The sequence below is a fragment of the Anser anser genome, assembly GCF_964211835.1.
Source record: "Anser anser genome assembly, chromosome: 18".
NCBI classification, from domain to species: Eukaryota; Metazoa; Chordata; class Aves; order Anseriformes; family Anatidae; genus Anser; species Anser anser.
The window spans coordinates 2,158,645-2,179,541 of NC_139739.1; the positions used below are offsets into that span (position 1 = coordinate 2,158,645).

The 20,897-nt window shown below is 38.6% G+C and overlaps 1 protein-coding gene across 3 annotated transcripts in view; it reads left to right on the plus strand.

The window, feature by feature from the left end:
* Positions 1 to 20,897, plus strand: part of HECTD4 (HECT domain E3 ubiquitin protein ligase 4) — a 75,354-nt gene that overhangs the window by 33,336 nt on the left and 21,121 nt on the right. For 2 of the 3 annotated variants that reach the window (XM_083804169.1, XM_083804170.1), the window contains exons 22-54: positions 441 to 587; positions 1,772 to 1,876; positions 2,556 to 2,719; positions 2,869 to 3,102; positions 3,345 to 3,537; positions 3,712 to 3,816; positions 3,900 to 3,988; positions 4,537 to 4,712; positions 5,165 to 5,300; positions 5,449 to 5,590; positions 5,712 to 5,878; positions 6,455 to 6,601; positions 6,914 to 7,098; positions 8,001 to 8,154; positions 8,489 to 8,769; positions 9,070 to 9,259; positions 10,377 to 10,458; positions 11,101 to 11,303; positions 11,486 to 11,621; positions 12,170 to 12,352; positions 12,588 to 12,758; positions 13,170 to 13,339; positions 13,777 to 13,892; positions 14,488 to 14,591; positions 14,869 to 15,030; positions 15,154 to 15,302; positions 15,574 to 15,653; positions 15,779 to 15,942; positions 16,555 to 16,792; positions 17,105 to 17,241; positions 17,416 to 17,542; positions 18,165 to 18,302; positions 18,418 to 18,554. In XM_083804169.1, coding sequence (XP_083660295.1) covers positions 441 to 587; positions 1,772 to 1,876; positions 2,556 to 2,719; positions 2,869 to 3,102; positions 3,345 to 3,537; positions 3,712 to 3,816; positions 3,900 to 3,988; positions 4,537 to 4,712; positions 5,165 to 5,300; positions 5,449 to 5,590; positions 5,712 to 5,878; positions 6,455 to 6,601; positions 6,914 to 7,098; positions 8,001 to 8,154; positions 8,489 to 8,769; positions 9,070 to 9,259; positions 10,377 to 10,458; positions 11,101 to 11,303; positions 11,486 to 11,621; positions 12,170 to 12,352; positions 12,588 to 12,758; positions 13,170 to 13,339; positions 13,777 to 13,892; positions 14,488 to 14,591; positions 14,869 to 15,030; positions 15,154 to 15,302; positions 15,574 to 15,653; positions 15,779 to 15,942; positions 16,555 to 16,792; positions 17,105 to 17,241; positions 17,416 to 17,542; positions 18,165 to 18,302; positions 18,418 to 18,554 — 5,112 coding nt within the window. The remainder of the gene's footprint in view (positions 1 to 440; positions 588 to 1,771; positions 1,877 to 2,555; positions 2,720 to 2,868; positions 3,103 to 3,344; positions 3,538 to 3,711; positions 3,817 to 3,899; positions 3,989 to 4,536; positions 4,713 to 5,164; positions 5,301 to 5,448; positions 5,591 to 5,711; positions 5,879 to 6,454; positions 6,602 to 6,913; positions 7,099 to 8,000; positions 8,155 to 8,488; positions 8,770 to 9,069; positions 9,260 to 10,376; positions 10,459 to 11,100; positions 11,304 to 11,485; positions 11,622 to 12,169; positions 12,353 to 12,587; positions 12,759 to 13,169; positions 13,340 to 13,776; positions 13,893 to 14,487; positions 14,592 to 14,868; positions 15,031 to 15,153; positions 15,303 to 15,573; positions 15,654 to 15,778; positions 15,943 to 16,554; positions 16,793 to 17,104; positions 17,242 to 17,415; positions 17,543 to 18,164; positions 18,303 to 18,417; positions 18,555 to 20,897) is intronic. The other variant, XM_083804171.1, reaches the window with a different exon arrangement.

Sequence of the window (20,897 nt, forward strand, 5' to 3'; positions counted from 1 at the left end):
ACATTATAGAGCAAGTCCTGTGATACTGACTGTCATTAATGTCACTCACTACTGGTTAAACTCCTCCAGAAATCTTTGGGTCTTATTGTGCTCCCAGTGAAGTCACTGATAAAATACCAACTTCAATGGGAGCCCTTTATTTTTAGAGGCAGTATATGCTAGTTAGCTCAGCATGAGGACTGGAGGTTAGGATTTCTCCTGATTTTTCTGCTCCCAGTTATGCTGCTGACTTGCTATGTGACCTTGGGGGCAAGTCATTGAACTTCCTCTCTGCCTCAGTTTCCCCATCTGTAAAATGGGGATAATAATACTTGCCAACTCACCTCACAGGGCTGTTGTGAGGATTTGTTAATGTAGATAAAGCGCTTTGAAAATATGAAGCGCGGTGTAAGTGCTAAGTATTATTATTATTATTAGATTTTCTTGTTTTTCTCTTACAGTCTAACAGTGTATTTTATGTTTTGAAGTTGGTGATCTATGCTGGTCCTAACACAAACAGTAGGAAGGTTGCTGAGTATGGAGGCAATACACTGGGATATGGCAGCCGTAGTGTCTTAGGAACTGGTTGGCCGAAAGACTTAGTAAAGGTACAGTATTATATCCAACAATATTTCACATAGAAAAATCCTGTTTGGAAACCCTGTCAAGTCTGTTTTAAACCTTAGAGCAATGAAGTCCAAGCTTTTAAGTGTATGGTTGTCCATGATGAGATTGCTTCTTAAGTGGGCTGTTATGTCCTTGAGGAACAACTTTTATCTTACCCATGTGTGATTCTTCTCTTTGAGTTTACCTTGTTCTGTTACCTCTTACTGGAATTCACTAGTAGTGTGTTCCGAGTCCTGGAGTCTCTAATGGCATTACTGTTCTCATAAGTCTATCCTCCTAGGAGGAATTCTTGCCCAGTCTGAGGCTGTGCATATATTCTCAAGGCCCATGGGCATGATTGCTTTTTTATTCTCGTGATAGCCCACAAATATAACAAGTTGCAAATGTAGCAACTCTCTGACCATTTGTGTAATGTTTTAAAATTATATTGGATACTTTTTTCAGTAAAACTAAGATTGAAAAATATCTCAAACTTGTCAAAACTTCAGTATTTCAAGAATTTTGCACTACATTTCCTCAGATTGTGTTCAGTGTTTTTTTATTGTGTTTGTGCTGCTACATTGTCCCTGCTAAATCTGAGCTTGTATACATAACAAAACGTAATTCCAAAAAGAAGAATAAGAAGTAATGAACTGGAAGGCAACTTCGGACAGGCACTCCATTGTTAGTAATTAATGGAATTTTGGTGAATTTTCAGACCTAGATTTCATATTGTTCATTTAGCAAAATCTTCTATTAACACGTAGACGTTCGTCTTGAGGAGCTTGTCTGCCTTCCTGCCTTAAGGAAGGGAGTTATTGATTATTGCCTGTTTTTTGCAGACAAATGAAGTGTTTTGATGAAAACTAAGGCCACGTAACATGGGTTGACTTGGTAAATTCTACTTGTGACTCTACGACCTTTTTGTTTTTTCACTATAACTAGCCATCAGCAAAGTTAAAGTATTATTTGTCCACTAAAAGATACTCTTACAAAAAGAGAAGAAATTTAAATCAAAGTATATAATTGAAGATAAAAAACAGTACTTAGATAACTGTCATGGAAAATATTATTCCATAAATTAAGGCACTTTTATGAAAAGCCTCTGTTTGCTTCAATTCTTAAATGTATCTCTTTGTTTTTGTTTTGTTTTGTTTTCCCTCCTCCTCCCCTTCAAAATTTTAAGGTGGAAGGAGATACGGTCACCTTCTCCTTTGAAATGCGGAGTGGTCGTGAGCACAACACTCCAGACAAAGCTATGTGGGGCTTTGCTTGCACTGTTCGAGCACAGGTACTCAAACGTGACAGATTCCATGGGACGAGTTCAGCTTAAACTTATCTTCTGTTACATACGTTAAATCTAATAGAAGTACGCTTCAAAAATGAGGCTTAGTATTAAGATTTAAAACAGTAACAGCTTACTGGTTTTGGTTGTAAAACAAGACGTTTCTACAGTGTAAAAGATCTCTGTTTTAGACATTTAGCATCCTTGGCTAGAGATGCCCTGCAGCATGGTCTGTAGCATGCTTAGTGCTTTATGAAGATGTCTTATCTATCTCTTGTCATTGACACTGGACTTGGATGAAGTCACTAACATCTGTTGCTGCTTGTAGATGAGCATTTCTCTGAAGAGATGGTTGATGGAATAACTCCATTTCCAAATGGGGGGTGGGGGGAACTTGAATCCCACTCCTGAGGAGCTAGGACTAGGTCTGAGATGAAAGATATGCAGGCCAAGGACTGATTGAACCAAAAATAACTTTACCACTTTTTTATCTTGGTTCAGGAAAAAATATTGCTCAAATCTTTTCATTGTTGTCTTGAGTTGTTCTTATATATTGCTTTTAATTGTTAAAGCATTTTTTCAGTATACCTCTACACAAGATATATAGATATCCTGTTTTGAAATATGTTAGGGAAGGACTTCATGGTCGATTGACTAGTGCAACTTATTGCTATTCCTTCTACAGGAGTCTTCAGAGGATGTGTCAGGAGGCTTGCCATTCTTAGTTGACCTGGCACTTGGCCTTTCTGTGTTAGCTTGTTCTATGCTTCGAATTTTATACAATGGACCAGAAATTACCAAAGATGAAGAAACCTGTCAAGAGCTTCTCAGATCTAAACTATTACAAAGGTAAACAAACAAAAATTTTGTCTGAGTTCCCATGTACTTTTCTAAAGGAGTATGGCGTTTGTATCTCTGCTCAAGTCCCATGTTTTAAGGTTATTGTCTATCTATCTATCTATATATATCCTTTTCATCTATTTATCTTATTTTTCCAGGTGCCAGTGGCAGGTGGAAGCTAATGGCGTAATATCTCCAGCCCTTACACCAAGTCCTTCTCCACTGCCTCTTACTATAGATGAAGACAGAGAATTCACATATCCTTCTGATGTTCTAGTGCCTCCCGTTGGACACTATTTTGATCTGCCTAGGATTAGGCTGCCTCCAGGAATCATGATAAAACTCAGGGAAATTTCTGGACGTGCTCGGCCTCAATTTAGACCTAGTATAAAGTAAGTAGTCATTGTTTTGCTCTGTTTTTGCTAACTTGATTTTTATTGTTTGAAATGTTTGGTGCCAAAGTGAGGTAAAAAGCAATGGTAAGGATGCAGCATGCCTGCCAGCTTGATGATATGCATTTAATGTGCTGTAAATACCTGTTTGTGAATGCAATGTCTAGCAAGTTGCAAATACGATTTGTCGAAGTTTGTTCATTATTCTTGCTTAATCAGCTTGGATTTACCTATAACCCTAGGGAAGTGATTCAGCCTGAAGTAATGGAGGAGATGGTAGTTTCGTGTGTGATTAAACATTTGAATTTGGTTGATGCACTCCAGTCCCTGATAAACTTCCAGTATCAGGAAGAACATGCTGAGGAATATGATTTACTTTGTAAAATTATGGGAGAGACTTTTAAGAAGTTAAATGCCATGGAGAGACAACTACAGGTAAAAACAAAATTACACAGATAAAACATAAGTCTTCTTATTTGTTTGGGAATAAAGGTGCATTAAGAACATTGTAGAAACCTAAAAATACAAAATATATATTTTTCTTTAGAGATCTCTTCTATTTATTAAGATGAACAAGTGCAGTAAGTCTTATTTTTGTTTCTTTATTAGAGTGTGGCTGAGCTGGAACAGAAATGGCAGAATGAGGTAGATGATGCCATGCATGGAAAGCTGGAGAACAATGTTCCGTTCTTTTATGATTATCACTTCAATGAGGTAAGCATTGCAGCTGCTGTATGTGCTCATGCTTTAGGCTGCTCTTTCAATACATGTTCATCCCTTTCCTTTGCTTTGATTAGAGCAAGATGAAAGAACTGGAACTTCTGTGTTCAATGAAAGAAGTTTCTTTTGATGGAAGTGATCTCGAGAATGTGGTCCTGGCATTAAGGTTAGTAGCTGGATGTTGAGTGTACCGTTTTAAGCAGCTGTGGAATTTGTGAGTTCTGTAAGAAGGTATGCAGGATTAAGGTTGCATGTGTACATAAAATACATACTGACGTTGGCCCTCCAATCTCATTATACCATCTGACACTTAATGGTGTGAAATAGAAGCTGGCACTAAATGTTTTCAAAACATTTCTGATGCATTAAAAAGCTTGTAAACCTATGGAGAAAAAACAATTTTTGGAATTGTAAACGTTCAGATGAACTTCTAATCAGGGATACAGATACTTATAAACTTAATTTTTCTGTCTGTCTAGCAATATGATTAAAATTTTAGAAAACACTTGGCCTAAGTAATTAATATTAGTACCTACAGCTGGGAATACTTATTTAACAAATCATCTAGTTAGTTCTTTAATTTTTGTTCTTTCTACTTTGGCATAAAAAGTAGTTTGATGCTGTGTCTTTTTTAAAATAACTTGTCTCACAGTTTTCCAGAAGGCAGTACAATGTAACTGAGTTTTCTTCTGTTTTTCTTTTTCACAATCTCAGGGAGAAGTTTTTTCAAGAGGTGAATTCACTGATTCAGAGGACCTATCATCCCCTGGCAAAAACAAAAACATTAGTTAAGAGCTTGATGAACAGAGCAGAGTTGTTATTACATGTCACTATTGCAGCACAGTCTGGCATCACAAGAAGTATATCTGGTACCCCTGCAGAAACTCCAGGTAAACATCTCATTACCAGCATTGTACTTTTTTTTTCTTCACCCCCCAAGATATAGCCAAAGATATAATTTATTCCTTCTCTTGCTTTCCCTTAAAATTAAACTTTTTTTACCTTTTCAAATTAAATAAACTCTTTTGCAGTAAATTAAGTTGAATCTTTGTTTTCCTGATTGCCATATGATGGTAAATTAAGATCTGAGTAATAATATGTTGAATTTAAATGTTAGTCTCCTGCTTTATTGGAGGAGGAGGAAGTTCAACCTGATCAAAACATAATTAACTTGAAACAATATCTGAAAACGTAGAATAAGAATCTCTGAACTGAGTTGCAAGTGCAAGGGTGTTGTCCCCATCCATTTTTTACTGGAATGTCCACAGTGATTTTTAAAAGCAGTTAGTAAATAACCTACTACACCAGGAGTAATGTTCTTTCATATTGTATAATGTTGCAGCCTGTAAATCGGCATCTGAAACAAAAGTGATATCTCATGCAGTCCGCCAGCCCGTCTTCCTTCGCAGTATGTCAGCACCATCTGACTTAGAAATGATTGGTAACGAAGATATTGAGTTTGCTAGATCAAGTCAAAGGTATACAAGGCTTTATTCTACTAAGCTGCTTTACAATGATGTGGCCTGTGTTGTTAAGTGATATGCTTGCAAAGTTTCCCATTATTTTTGTTGTTTTAATTGGGTCAACGTAACTGCAACCATGCCTAATTATCATATGTTCTCATAGGAGACGCCATGTTACCAGCCATAGAAGTAGCTCTTTCACTCTTCTGCAGTCACTGACCATTGAGGATAGCAGAGATAAACCTACATACAGTGTCTTACTGGGGCAACTGTTTGCTTTCATTGGAACAAATCCTGACCAAGCGGTGAGTCATTTAAAATGTTCTAAATCCATTATATTTTCAAATTCAAACTTCCATGCTGAAGGGAGGTGTCTTGTTTGTGTGTCATTTAACAAGAAAAATAAATAAATATAATATCTCATAGGTATCCAGCAGCAGTTTTCTGCTAGCTGCTCAGACCAGGTGGCGTCGTGGGAACACAAGGAAGCAAGCCCTAGTGCACATGAGAGAGTTGCTGACAGCAGCTGTTCGGGTTGGTGGTGTGACACATCTTGTAGGCCCAGTGACCATGGTACTTCAAGGAGGACCAAGGTTTGTTTGTTTTTCTCTAAAAATAATGTTTTGGTCTCTGTAGAAAGTAGCAAGTTGTATTGCATAAAACCAACTGTGAGAAGTGATTAGTTGTGTGGGCTCAAGTTTGCAGAACTAAGCTTTTAACAACCAACTTATATTAGACTTTCTGGGGTGAAAAGGCAGAAGCTTTTAAGGAAATGCTTTTATTTGACAGCAGGTGAACTTTTCCTTTCATACTGATGTGATGTTCACAGGTGGGTTTATAGGGTATCTTATTATCTTGGCAGATACTAAATTCACTTCAATTAGGCATTAGTGTAGATATAGCCAATACTAACACTATCATCTAGATTTGATGAATATTTTGCAAGTATTTTGTTTGTAATCAAGTTTCAGTTATGTCTCAGGTAAAACTTCCTTACTACCTTGTTTACATGTATTTCGTATTAAAACATTAAATAAATGACCTGCTGTTTTGCTTTTAAATCTTCCTTGGGTAATTCTTAATATATGGTAACTCTTTTAAAGCTATATTTGGAAGCTCATTTTATTTAACCTAGAAAATTATGATTTCAAATGTCTTGCTGCTAACAGAATTGAAGAGCTCACGTGTGGTGGGATGGTGGAACAAGTCCAGGAAGCTTTTGGAGAGACTATGACGTCCGTGGTCTCACTGTGTGCTCGCTACCCCATTGCTTGTGCAAATAGCATTGGCCTCCTATGCACTATACCTTACACAAGGTACGAAAGTATTTCCTACAGAAAGGGAAGGAAAGGATCTGCAGTTGTCCTTATTTGGTTTTCCCACAAGGAGAAGCATTGAATAGTATAAGTATACTTCCTTTTTTCGTAATGAGGAGTATCTGAGAACATCCTGTTAAATTGTCCCAGCATGCAGAATTTCATCTGGGGAGGGGAAGGGAGAGGCAAAACCATCTAATTCCGCTGTTAACTCAGCAATTAATTACTTTGCAAGTTCTTGATTACCTTTGAGTCTGTTGTTATTGACTGAAAAGTTACTTTGGTAAAATCTGAATTTCTCTTCTGATACAGGAGCGAAGAGAAATGTTTGGTACGTAGTGGCCTGGTACAGCTTATGGACCGGCTCTGCAGTTTAAGCAGCCAGACGGAATCCGGTTCGAATGAAAAACAGACTAAGAAACAGAAGGTGGCCACCATGGCTTGGGCTGCCTTTCAGGTGCTAGCCAATCGATGCGTTGAATGGGAGAAAGAGGAAGGTAGGAACACTGCCAGTTGTACTTCTGTTGTGTGCTTGAGAACTGTGCAAGTGCATAAGACATGGTTTAAACATGTATGTAAAATAAGGCATTCGTTCGCTGACTTCAGTAGTGTTTGGGTTCCTTAGAACATGCAAATGGATACAAAAGAAGTTTTCTTGTTGTGTGGTGTTTTGTGTTTTTTTTTTGTTTTTAATTCTAGCTTCCCCACCATCACCTCACCTTGTGTCTGTTCCAGATTTATTTAAATGACAAAGACTTGGTATTGAGAAAATTAGTTGAATGTAGTAGTTCTGATTGTTCTAGTGGGTAATGCCACTAGAATGTTTTTCTTCTCATTCCAGCAATTCTTAGTAGCTATATGTCAACTTCCATACTGTAAGAAATCGGTACTTGGCACTTAGAGATACCTGAAACTTCTGTGGCCTTTGGGTTCGGTTGGTTCTGATTTTCACTTTCTTTGAGTGCTTTTCTTCGCACGTGAACAAAGAATTCCTTATGCAGTGGAACATTATCCATTCTTTCTGCTTAGAGAGAAACATGCTGTAACTGCACTCAGAGGAATGTATAAGTGCTGCAGATAATTTTAGTTCTGCCACTTACTTGGCTCTGGTATAAGCAGAGAACCTAAAGGCCTTGAATAATCACTTGTGTATTTCTCCTATGTTAGGATTCACCTTAAAACATGCTTAAACGTATAGACCTATGGCTGCTGCCTGATTGGATATAGATGTTGTATTAGGCTTTATTTTTAATTCAAAACATAACATTTTATGTTTAAATGTGCTAGAACAAAACAAAAATATTTTTGACTTTTTCAGTTTTGGGGGGGGAAGGAACCTGTAGATACGTACATCCCTCTTTGTTACTTATAATTGTGTGTCCTTGCATTACTTTTAAAGGTGGTTCCACAGAAGCTGTTCACTCTGGTCTGGCTCGTCAGGTCTCCAGCCTTCTTACCAATCACCTTGCACGAGCTACAGAGTGTTGTGGTAATCAAGCTGCAGGAAATGATGCACTTCAAGATGTTCTCAGTCTTCTTAATGACCTGTCAAGGTACTAGGCCTTTGTTTCTGGAATATACATATATTTTTCTATGTAAGAAAGCAGGTGGGGGTTCTTGTTTGTTTCTGACAGAAGTGAAAGTAAGGTAACTTTCAAACCATTCTGAAAGCTGACTATAAACTGACACTTTTTCAGTCTTAGTGTTTAATCAGTGCTATTGAGTGTTATGTAAGAACTTTTGCAGGTCAAGTCTTGTCAGATGTGGATTTTTAAATATATCTTGTAAATAATAAATTCATTTGTTTATCATTTTAAGATCACAATCAAGCATTCCTTTTTTTTTTTTAACAGCAGTTATTCAGATTTTTTTTCCTCCCCCTTTCAGGAGTCACATAGGTAAAGCAATCCTGAGCCAGCCAGCCTGCGTGTCCAAACTTCTGTCACTTCTCTTGGATCAACGTCCTTCTCCAAAATTGGTTCTTATAATCCTCCAGTTGTGTCGTGCTGCACTACCTCTCATGAGTGTTGAAGACTGTGGAAATGTGGAACTGCCTCCCTGGAGTTACTCTGTACCCTCACTGAACAGTGAACAGGATGATCCAAGCGACCCAGCCTCCAAGATCGCATCTCTGCTCTTAGCGAAGCTGGCAGATTATGTAGTACCAGGTACCAGCATCTTTTGGTGTCATGCTAATTTGGGAAATTGCCAAGCAAGTCCTGTTTCTGCAAAGAGCTTCTGTGTTGACAGAAGGCTTGCGTAGGAAAAGGTATATGATATGTTGGTGTTCAAAGATTATGATATTTCTCTAACACTTCTATCTGCCACTTTTAACTGTTTTCTGACTAGGATCTATGTCAGTGACAGATGCATCTCAAGGGTTTTTTTAGCATTAGCTTCCAGGCCAAGAAAGTTTGTTAATGGCACTCATACTATCTATCTATTTGTTTATTCCTTTCTAATTCAAGGATGCCAGACAGTTCTTTCTCCAACTGCCTCTGAACCAGATACTGCCTTAGCAAAAACCAGCCCTAAGAATTCCATAAAAGGCGATAAAGATCCTGGAGAAGAAAGTGAGGCAGTGGATGGCAAACTTTCTATTTTTATTCATAAGCGGGAAGATCAGTCATCCCATGAAGTGCTTCAGCCATTACTGAGGTAATCTTAACTCATTGGATTGGAGTTAACAGCCAATTCCATTTCTTTTTCTCCTTTTTTCTCTAAGTGCTACAGCTGTAGGAAAAAATGCATCCTAGACATAGCAGTAAATGGGAAAGCAAAATGTCTTCCCAATGTATTGTATTTCCTGGCAAATAATAACACAATGCAAAAATTGTTTATAGGGCTTATGCAGGGTATGCTCTTACCTGGATTAAAATGTACATCACTATACTGAATTTCTGGAAAGGCAGCAGCAGAAAGGATCTAAATGTTTCCTGATCTTGTCTCTTTTGTAGAAGACTATTGATTAGAGCAGCAAAGCTAAAACGGACCAGTGTATACAGATATGTAAAAGAAAGAGGAGGTTGTGATGGAGCTTGACATGTTTTCTTTTTGTCTTGCTTACAAGCTATGTAAAACACTAGCAGAAGAACATAAAAACATTTTGATGTATCTGTAAAAGATCACATGAAAAATTAGCTACTTAAATGATATTCCATCAGAAAAATTGAGCGTATCTTGTTATAATATTAGATTATGTAGGACTCACAGAACTATGGGGAAAAAATGGCTTTAAAAGTTTTGCTTTTAATAATGCATACTTTGGATAATAACTTGCTAGCTTCTTCAATATTCTTCAATAGCTTCTTCGGTATTCTTAGTATGCAGTCATATCCGCCTAGATTTGTCAAATAACCAACATTATCACCTTCTGCGTTTTGCACTGTTTGTCTCATCTCCTCCCACTCTGTCAGTTTTGTACCCATGCTTTAAAATGACACTAAAAGATACAGTTGTTGGATACTCTTAGACAAAAGTTTAGCTCAGCACCCTTAGGCATTTGTGTTCAGTAAAAATCAATTTCATTAGGCTTCTTTTTGAGGAGAGAAGGGTTAAATTGCTAGCAAATAACTGCATTCAATAGCAGTTAATTCCTGTTGTAAATTACAGTGCAATTGGGTATGTTCTAATTTATCAAGCGTTGCTGTTGAGCAGTGCAGTTGCAAGGGTTGATTTGAATAAGTGTAGTACATTAAATTGGGCTGTATAATTGAGACTTTTTTTTTCCACCAATGCAAGTAAAGCTAATGTGTTTTCGTTTTCACTCTAATAGTAGCTCAGAAGGTCGTCCATTTAGACTTGGAACTGGAGCCAATATGGAGAAAGTGGTGAAAATGGATCGTGACATGACTAAAGTAAGAAAAGATAAAGAATTACTCAGTCTTAAAAATTGGTGACCAGACAGAGCTCTGTTTTCACTGATGTTAAATCCCCTGTTACGTGTTTTTTTCTTTTTTTAGCTTGCAAAACAGTTTAGAAGGAAAACTATATATAATGTTAGCTTTAGATAGTTGTTGATGTAAATAGTAACAAATGCTGAAAAAGTTCAGCTAATACTTTCTTTAACTGTTGTAGGTCATGTTTAAGCTCCTTTAATGTTCGCTTTCCATAAGTGTTTAATGCCTGTTCTTGGTGTGAACTTTAAGCTATCTATTTAAACTCAGTTTTTATATATATTTTCAGACATTCTCTTGAGTATTTTTACAGAAATATTCATGAGTACTTATTTGCTGTTTTTTGTGTATTGTTTTCTGGTCAGAGAAGAAAAACTATTATGCTAAGAATAGAACATCTAAACTCACTGACTCCACATTAATACCTGATCTTTGTACATGGGGGAGAAAAAAGAGTTTGTCTAATGGCTGATAATGCATACAGAGGAGGATGTTTTGATTTGTTCACAGTGCTTTTATGTATTCAGAAGGAGTAGAGTTAAATGCCAATGCACTGTAGCTAAATAGAGCTAACGTTATTTCTCTTATGACAACTATTTTCAGAGTGGCTGCTGTGAAGTTATTACAGAAGAAGCTGCTGCAGCTCTTCGCAAGGCAACTAAGTGGGCACAGTCCGGTCTGATAGTTAGTGTTGGGCCACCCGTAGAAGCTGTCAATCCGGAAACAACTAGTGGGATGTCCACTGGGGACAAAAAGAAGACTGCACAGACATCTATTTGCAGAGAAAGAAATTCTGAGCTTGCCAGGTAGGTCACTTTGATTCTATACTTAGTATACATTCTACTTTTTTATATATTCTGATATTTGTAGCACTCAAAAATAGCTCGGAGGTTCATAAACTGCCCTTTTTTGTGCTGTATATTGTTGCTGATAGCTGAGTGTTCTTTCCTTCTATTGTTTTGTAAATTTTTCTTTTCTTTGTGTATAGGACGGACCCTGTAAGACCATTCATCAGTGGTCATGTTGCAAACAGCATGGCAGCAGAGGTGATCGCTTTGCTACATAGCTTGTTGATGGCACCAGAATCAAATGCAGCTCAGATATGGACAACAACTGCTGAAAAAGTAAGCAAACGGAAGATCAGATACCAAATTGTACACCAAGAATACATTCAGTAATTAAGAGAACTTAATTACCAGCAAACTGGAATAGTTCAGGAAACTGCCATTTTGTAACATATTAAACCAGGATGTGTCACTTGCATAAATGTAGTTATCTTGCCTTTGCTAGGTAGCTACTCTGCCTTTGCTATGGAGTCCCCTCTGGCATGACCTCTGAAGGTCTACAGCGTTGGCCAGAAAGTATATGGTGTATTGCTTTTATGTTCCTCTAAAAGCTCTAGCATGTAATCCGTTGCTTAGGCTAACTCCGTAAGTGAAGACTTTTGCTAAGTTTGTATGTATATCTCTGTGATTCTAAAAGTTATTAGGGAACAGAGCTAGCTTTGATGGTATTCACACTTCAGAGGACTTAGAATATTCTGAGTTATATAATTCTCTTTGAGAACAAAAATAATTCTTCTGAGACTGTGTGGGCTGGAGGCTTGGGGTGTTGGGTTTTGTTTGAATTGTGCTTTGAAGTCATTATCTGGTATTTCTGCTTCTGTCTTCAGGTTCTGTCTCGGGCTCTGATGTACATTCCACAACTTGGGAAATACGCAGAGAGTATTTTGGAGAATGGGAGTAGCAGTGGAAGGAAACTTGCTAAACTTCAAAGAATTGCTCGACAGGCAGTAGCTGCCCTTTGTGCTCTGGGTGGCTTTAAGGAGACAATTAAAATAGGTTCTGAAGTTCAGGTAATCTGCTGCCTTTCGCATTTTGTACCTTTAAATGACAATTGATGCTTTTGACCATGTTTTGCCTGCATTGGTATAACTGAAGCAGCGTGCAGATTGCCTGCAATTGTGAAGCAGTTTCAGTAACACTTATGTGGTGACTGCAGCTGTGTGTTGAGTTTCTGCGTGGTGTTAAGCACTCAGTGTTTCTTGTTTGTGAAACCGTAAATCTTATGTAAACATTCTTTGGTTGTAGGTTTTAGGTAAAGGAATAGCAGGAAGCATTGGAGTTGTGGCATCTATTAATGAACAAGAAGGTATAGCAACGGTCAAATTTCCACCTACCAGTATAGACAGTAGAAAGACCTCACAAGCATCAGACACACTAACTATTCCATTGTCTAGGCTCTGTGTTCCAAGATCTGAGGTACGGTAGCTTTAAGAATCCAATATAAAGTATAATATCAGTTGTGTTTTGGTTTTTATTTTGTCACAGCATACTGGCAATTAATCCGCAGCATGTAAAATGTCTTTTTCATCTTTGATTAAAGATGGCTTGTGAAGTTTGCCTCATTTTAACCATCTCTTAATATCTATATTTAAGTTTTCATGCAAGTAACATGAATATTCACCTTTTGGTGCTTAAAGATGTTCCATTGCATGCTGTGGTGGGTTTTGTGTGTGATTTTTTTTTTTTTTTTTGCTTTCTTTGGTTGGTGGTTTGGTGCTGTTTTTGTGATAGTACAAAATGAGAATTAACTCCAGGTAATAAAACGCCCTCATTTCTTAGAAACTAACTACTTGAATTTAACTTTTTACCGTGCCCCCCCACCATCAGGCATTGCCTCTTCATAAACTGTCCATTACTGAGAAGGTAGTACAGGCAGTCCAGTCCATGTTGCTCCCTCAGGAGGGAAGTCTATCTATTCACACCTCACTTCCTGCAACAGGAGATGGCTCAACTCCAGTAATGGCAGTGGTCCGGCTTCTTGCTGAAATAAGAACCAGGTGAGTTGTTGTTTTTCTGAAGCACTCCAGTCTGTTTTGTTGCCATACAAAAAACGTTCAAGCAAATTGCACGGGCTCTTGTTTTCTTCCTCTGTTGGTACTGACATATGACATCAGGGGACGATGTGAGAATTCCTGTTTGCTTCTTTAAGTACATTTAGTGCCTGGATGCTCTTAAAAGGAGCATCAAAAATGAAGTGTCCTCTGTAACACTGGCAATGTACTGAGCAAATGCTTTATGCAAGTAAATGATAGGAAGCAGACAAAAGCTGTCACTGGAAGTTCCAATGGATAGCTAAGCATCCAGATAAAAAAAAATAGATCAGCAAACATTCTGCCTTTTTTTAAAAACAGTCCTGAGTTCACAGAATTCAAAGTTGTCTTTACATGTATTGTACTCTTTTGTAATACTTTAAACGTACTGTTTTTCCATTAAGAGCATGCCTGGTGATGGCTCAGCTGTTAGAAGACAGCTCGTTCTGTGAAGAATTCATTCAACAGTGTCCAGCTGCTGTAGAAGTTCTTAATTTAGTAGCACAGGAGTGCAGCCCTGGTAGGTATTCAACATATCCTTGCAGCTTTGTCCAGTTCAGTTCAGAGACGTAACTGTTTTTAAAATCACTTCCATATTTTGTCCTCCAGCTACTTAGTTTATAATAGCTAGCACAGTACAGCTGTCTTGTCAGTGACTGATGTGTTGTAAGAGTAATATAAGGGTAGCTAATAATCAGGCTAAATCATTTAAACATTAGGCATAAAATTCAGGCCAGAATACGATTATGCTGTTGTCACAGGAGATGCGAGTCCTAGGACTAGCTCTTTAGTGCTATGCTTCTGAAGTCTCTCTACTGCTCTTGCCTCTATTTTAAGCTACTCTTTATTCTTTGATAATATCATTGCTTTCTATTTAAGATCTCACATAATAATGTCTTTACTTACAAAATAGAAATTAAGCAAGATGAAAACCATTGCTTGTATAAAATTGGATTTTGTTGTTAATTTTGTTAATTAGGCGAGAGACACTGTTTAATTACATATCTTAAAGCGTAAATGGCATGTTTGTTTCTATTACAGTTATTAATATGGAATTATTGGACTTGAAGTTACTAGTTTTGCTTGGAACCTCATGACTTGGCTTGTTGTTACAGGGGAGAGGCTCCTTGTTGTAGAAATGCAGTGTGAACGGTTAAGAATGTTGTATCGTGACTGTGCTCGACCTCCACCTCCTCCACTCCAAGCAGACAGAAGACAGGTGAGCACAGAAGCAGTGATGAGTATTCTGCCCCTTGCAAATGAAGTCAGCCACTGAGTGCAGAGGGTCTGCTTGTGGTGTTGGAGCCAAAGCGGTTGGATTTTATTTAAATATTTTAATATGAATTTGTGTAATGGGATGTGTGATTTCTTGTGATTGTAGTTTCGGTAGTTGCATGTGCTGTCTTAAATGTGAATTTCATAAAATAACGTATCATTGGATTTTGCAAAATGACTTCAACTGTGGTAAGAGTCAGATGTTCTGTTCTTGTTTACAGCCCAAAGAAATCACTTGGAGCCCATCAAGAGTGTTTCCCCCTGTACGAGCATGCATGTTTTCATCACATCTCACAGCTGTGACATTTTTAGCTGATCCTAGTGCTGGTGGGGGACTTCCTCGGGGCACATTTATTTATGCCACTTCACCAGTTCCAGTACAGGTAAGAATTCACAACCATACAACAGCTTGGTTTACTTAATATTCAGTCGTGCATGATAAGACAGACAGAAATTTTTCTATTTTGCCTCTATCTTGTAATTAACTTTTTTTCGATTATTTTTAGGCACCATCATTCTACTGGGAAATTGAAATAGTTTCCTATGGAGATACAGATGATGACACTGGTCCAATAGTTTCGTTTGGATTTGCTACAGAAGCAGAGAAACGGGACGGGGCTTGGACAAATCCAGTGGGCACCTGTCTTTTTCACAAGTATGTTAGAGATGTACATCAAAAATCAGTTTTGCTCAGTAAATTCATGTGCTCCTTAGAGAGAATATTGTAAGCACATTGTGGTAGGCAGCATGTACAATTTAAATGAAATACTGAAGTGATGAACTGGAATATTCCTTTATCAAAATAACGAATGTTGAGTTGCCTTTTGCCAGTATTGTAGGTATGTAGACTTCAGTTGCTATTGAGTTGTAATCCTTATTTGTTTCAGTGCTCTTTTTAATAATCATCTTCTTGTATTAATTCTTAGCAATGGGCGAGCAGTGCATTACAATGGGTCCAGCTTGCTACAGTGGAAGAGTGTTAGATTGGATGTGACTCTTTCTCCTGGTATGTAACGGTACAGCTAATTTCTTTTTAACTGGTATATCAAAAAATCTCCTAAATGTAAGAGAACCTGGATGAGAAAACAGATAAATCCATGCTGTTCTTTTGGTGATTATATATTTTGATAGGTGATGTGGCTGGAATTGGATGGGAAAGAACAGAAGGAACTCCACCCCCGCCAGGACAGCCAGCTAAAGGCAGAGTTTATTTTACGTATTGTGGGCAGCGACTTGGGCCATACCTAGAAGATGTCTCAGGTGGAATGTGGCCGGTTGTCCACATACAGAAAAAGGTAAGTTTTGAACATAAATATATGGGTTGATATATAAATATCTCAGTATCTATTTTGATGCATTGATACATCCTCACTAAAGAGGCTGAGATAAAACTAACCCAATACATAGTGCTGAATATATAATAACCCTTCCACAAGTATTAGGTAAAGCAGGCTCAATACTTCCTTTGTAGTATTTCCATCTATAAAATAGTAGAGTGATAGTTTTTACCTTTACTAACTTAGGTTGAGTTCTAATTCCCTTCCCAGTGTGCATGTTTGTTTTATTACTGTTTGGAACTTTTTGTCCTTGAGGACACTAAACATGCAGCTGGCTTGATGAGACTGCACTGTTCTGTGCTAGTAGCCTTCCTATTATTATTCCTTCCCAGCAGTGACCTTGCCACGAAGTATGCTGTATCAGGAAGCTAGATAAAAGAGAAAGTTCAAAGTTGTGGTTGGCAGCTTAATGCTCTCCCTGCTGCATCTAGTTTATAGCTAACAATGCTGGCAAAATGTGTCATGGAGGTGTGATCAGCTTATCCTTTTGGCTGAGCTCTTAAAGAACAAAGAGAAGGACCAGAAAAAACCCACGGGTAATTTTAATTCTTTACCTGCGTCTCATTCCAGAACACGAAAGTCCGTGCTAACTTTGGATCTCGCCAATTTGCCTATGCTGAAGGACAAGCTCACAGGAATGCTGCTGATCTGTGTATTGACCTAGCTGAAGAAATAAGCGCCAACTTTGAAGCACTGCCTTTTGCCATGGCCTCTGATAGCGATAATGATGCTGGCACCAGTATAGCTTCTGATCCCGGGACCCATGGACCTCCCTGTAGAATTGCTGCTGTTGCTACAGCTCAACAACGTAAAGTGACGATTAATGTTTTTTTAAAAAAGTTAGTTAGAGAAAAAATTACAATCAATTAAATAGGATTTAAGCACATCCTGACTGCATTTTGTAGGTACTGCCTATTTAGGTAAAGCAGTACAATACAAAAGCAGTACAATAAATATTGGAAAATGCATGCTTATTTCATTTAAGACAAAGCAATTTAAAAAACAAATGTTACTTTAGCCTTGTGTTACATGGATGCAATATATTTCGAAAATCTCATTGAATACTTTCACGTGCCTTCCAGTTTGCTATGGTCTGATGATTTCCATGTGTACTTTACAGAATATGACAGTGACACATCTTGCCACTATAAAATGGAACTAAGCTACGAGAACTTCATCACATCAGGGCCTGATCCTCATCCCCCTCCTATTGCAGATGATGAAAGCGATGATGATGACGATGATGATATTCCCAGGGTGAGCAATGTGGCAAGACCTGCCTGCTCTAACCTGTAGTCTGAATGTGGATCTTGTAATCAGATTTTTTTAAGTTTTGCTACAGAAGTGTTTACCCTGCTTCCTTAAGGAAAGTAGAATTGTTAATAACTTTCCTTTTCCTTTTTGTACACTAAATAACTTTTGTCCTTGTAGGAGGATCACTATGCCCTGTTGGTTAAAGCCTGGGAAACTAAAGTTTTCCCTACAATTAGAAGAAGATTCCGTAATGAGGCTGAGAGGAAGTCTGGTTTGGATCAGATTAAAGGAGCTTTGCAGTTAGGTATGGCTAAGTTTCTTTCTGTGCACATAGTTTCATGTGATGTGCAAGATAACATCTGCATTTTGTATGTCTTTACTGTATTTGAGGCTGGAAAATAAATGCCTTCACTTGCTGTTTTTGAAGTGTTCAGAATTTATTTTGAGATCATGATTTTTCCTTACTTAACCCTTTTACTTGAATTAACCTTTAAATAGGGAAAATGTTTTTAGAAATTGTGGAGGAATTTGTTGTGAAATCATATGTGAATGCAGAAGTACTTCAGAATAATCATTTGGGAAGAGATTATCTACATGCATTTTCTGTCTATGGCTACATCAATGCCAGTCTTTTGAGAAACTTTAATAAGGAGGGGTTTGTAAGTGAATACTGTTCTGCCAAGATGGCTGTTTTTTGAGAAAGTCACAGTAAAAGCAAAGTGAGAATTCTGAACGTTGGTGAAGAACATATGGGTCTCTGTCACAAAAGCTCCACTCCCTGTCTGTCATCCTGACTGAAAGAATATTTAAGTGATTAAGTACCTCAGTTGCCTATAATGTCAATGACAACAAGAATTCTTAGTCCATCGGGAGCACTTATGCCAAGTCGATGGGGAAAATAACTCGCACTCCCTTCTGTCTGCCAGGAATGGTTGATATAGCACGACAAACTGTAGAATTTCTCTACGAGGAAAATGGTGGCATCCCAAGAGACCTCTACCTTCCTACCATTGAGGATATCAAAGATGAAGCAAACAAATTTACAATTGATAAAGTACGAAAAGGTAAGGTCAGCAAAAGTGTCTTAAAATGCTAAGGGGCTCTGGTACTAGGGATTTGCTGTACAAATTGTTTGCCTGAGGCAAGTGCTGAGCCTTTGTTGTGTTCTTTTCTGTCCAGGTCTCACAGTAGTGACTCGCTCTCCTGACAGCAACAATGTCACCAGCAGTGCTGTTGGAACAGCTTTACCCAAGTTTGCTATTCGTGGGATGCTGAAGACATTTGGTCTTCATGGCGTTGTTCTGGATGTTGATTCAGTGAGTAAAGATGTTGTCGACGGAGGGAAGACACAAACGCTCAATATGAGTGTTAAGTATGCTTCAGCTTTAATGGATAGCTCAATTGTCTTTTATCGTGTACAGGATAATTAGCTCATACATATTGCAAAAGCCAAGCTCCTTATTGGTAAGCGTCATCTACTGCCCTATCTGTTAGTTCCGCATTCTTCTATCCGCTAGTTCCCCTTTCTAATCTAACTATAACTCCCAGGGCAGTATGCCCTCTACTATCATTGTTTCTGATTGCCTGGGATTTCTCACAAGAGTTCCCAGACAAGCCTTGCGTACGTGTCTTTGCTCTTGTTTCTCTAGACCAGCTGGGTGCGGTAATCCGCCATTTCCTTATCTTGCAGCTGCATGATATCAATGTGATTACGCGCAGCGAGCCAGTCCTCAACAATTCCCCCGTTTTTATTTTGAACCAAAAGCTTTCTATAGATTTTTCTATCAATCACCGCACACACTGCAATAAGCAAGGTACAATAAGCAACAGGGTCAAAAATCTCATGCAGAACTACGATTGTAAAGTAGTGTGCCTACTAGAATCTACATCAGTCAACAAGCCACTAAGCGCTAGGAATGTTGCTTCGCAGCGATACTGCTTCTTACTCGCACAGCACAATCACACAATCACACAATCACGCAGAGAGGCCTCTTGCACTTCTCATTCATACCACAAGACAATATCACTTAAAATAATTTGTGTGCAGCTTCAGGAGGTCCTTGTCTGCTCCCGTGGTGAGCGGCTGAGAGTGGAGACCCCTCCGAGGAAAAAATGCTCGGGGTGCACCTAGGGGCGTCCGTTCCACAGTCGATCCCACAGCCGAGCAGAGCGGCTCCTGGCGCAAGGAAGGATGCTATTATAGTTTGTATAATGACAGCAAAGAGATGCATTGCAATAAGGAGCACGTGTGGCATTGACCTTTTTTTTTTTTTCGAGCAATTACACCTTACACATGCTATTACTGTTGCTAGAAAAACCCTACTAGTTAACTGCTCGAGCCTTTTTATTAGGCAACTAAATACTACTCGCGCCGCTACTATAATTAGGACAATTATTAGCAGTAAGCGTAGCCCTTCTTTTATCAGACCCAATATCCAACCTCCCATGTTCCCAAACCAACTTGCAAATAGTCTATCAAGCCAATTATTCCGGACCACTATCTTCTTGGTGTGGTCTCTCAGCCATTTCAGCTGCTCGTGGATCGACTCGCCATGGTCCGAGAGATTAAAACAGCACATTCCTTCGGGCTCTTCACACCCGTGGCCCTGTGCCAGCAGTAGAAAATCAATCGCCGCTCTGTTCTGTAATACAGCGTGTCGCAGGCTGTCCAGGTCCTGGGCCATTTCTGTGAGTATCTGCGTAGTCACATTTAATGTTTTCACCACTGTACTTCAAATCTACATTTTACAAAGTGACCAGCAAGTGTGCCACATTAACTGACCAACCTCTGAGATTTTACCTTTCATACCAGTGTCTTCTTGGGCTCTTTTAATTAAACACGTTTCTCATTCAAGTGAATTGAAATGCTTCAGTTGGTTTTATTCTCAGGAGCCTCATAAAAAACAAAGATATTGCACCCTCTTTGTTCAGTTATTCAATGTTTGTCTCTTTCACAGTAAATAATTACTTCATTGAAGTTAAAACTTCCAAACATAACTTACTAATAGTCTCCAATTTCAGCTCAGATCACTCGTTGAAAATACTCTGCTAAATACAGATAACTTACAATAACTTTAACAGTTAATTGTCCATAACAAACACCATGGTTTTTCTCCAGACCAATGTTCAAATTTTAAGACCACCCTTTAATATTTCTTTGTACAGGTGAAAAACAGTCTTCAATTTTCTAGTCTTGTTTCCCCAAAGTTTTGAGACTGCGTCTCGTTCGGCGTTTCCATTGCTGAGTAATGTTTCGCAATTCTTGACTGTGTAGGTCAGGGGCAAACAAAGTCAAGCGTCCCAAATAGCATGGCCCCCCGTGCGCATTTGCTGGGATTCCCTGCCAGGCTCGATCTCCACAGATCAGGAATATGCCAGGTGGTAAAGCCTTGGCAGTCTGCCCCGGTAACTCTTTACGACAATCTATATCTGGCGTCTTACGCTTTTCTAAAAAGCACTTAAGTAAATTAATTGCCGCTTGTTTCTCCATGCTTACTCACGGTGCCGTTGCCCCCGTACAAAGCTTCCGTTCGCGGCGTTCCGGCGGGACCCGCTATGGGTTCGTCCCGGGCGCTCTTCCCGAGTCGCCTTCTGCTCGCCCCAATCTTATGTTCCGCGGATTCCGGGTTACGTAGTCAGAACCGGCTTTCCCCTTGTAC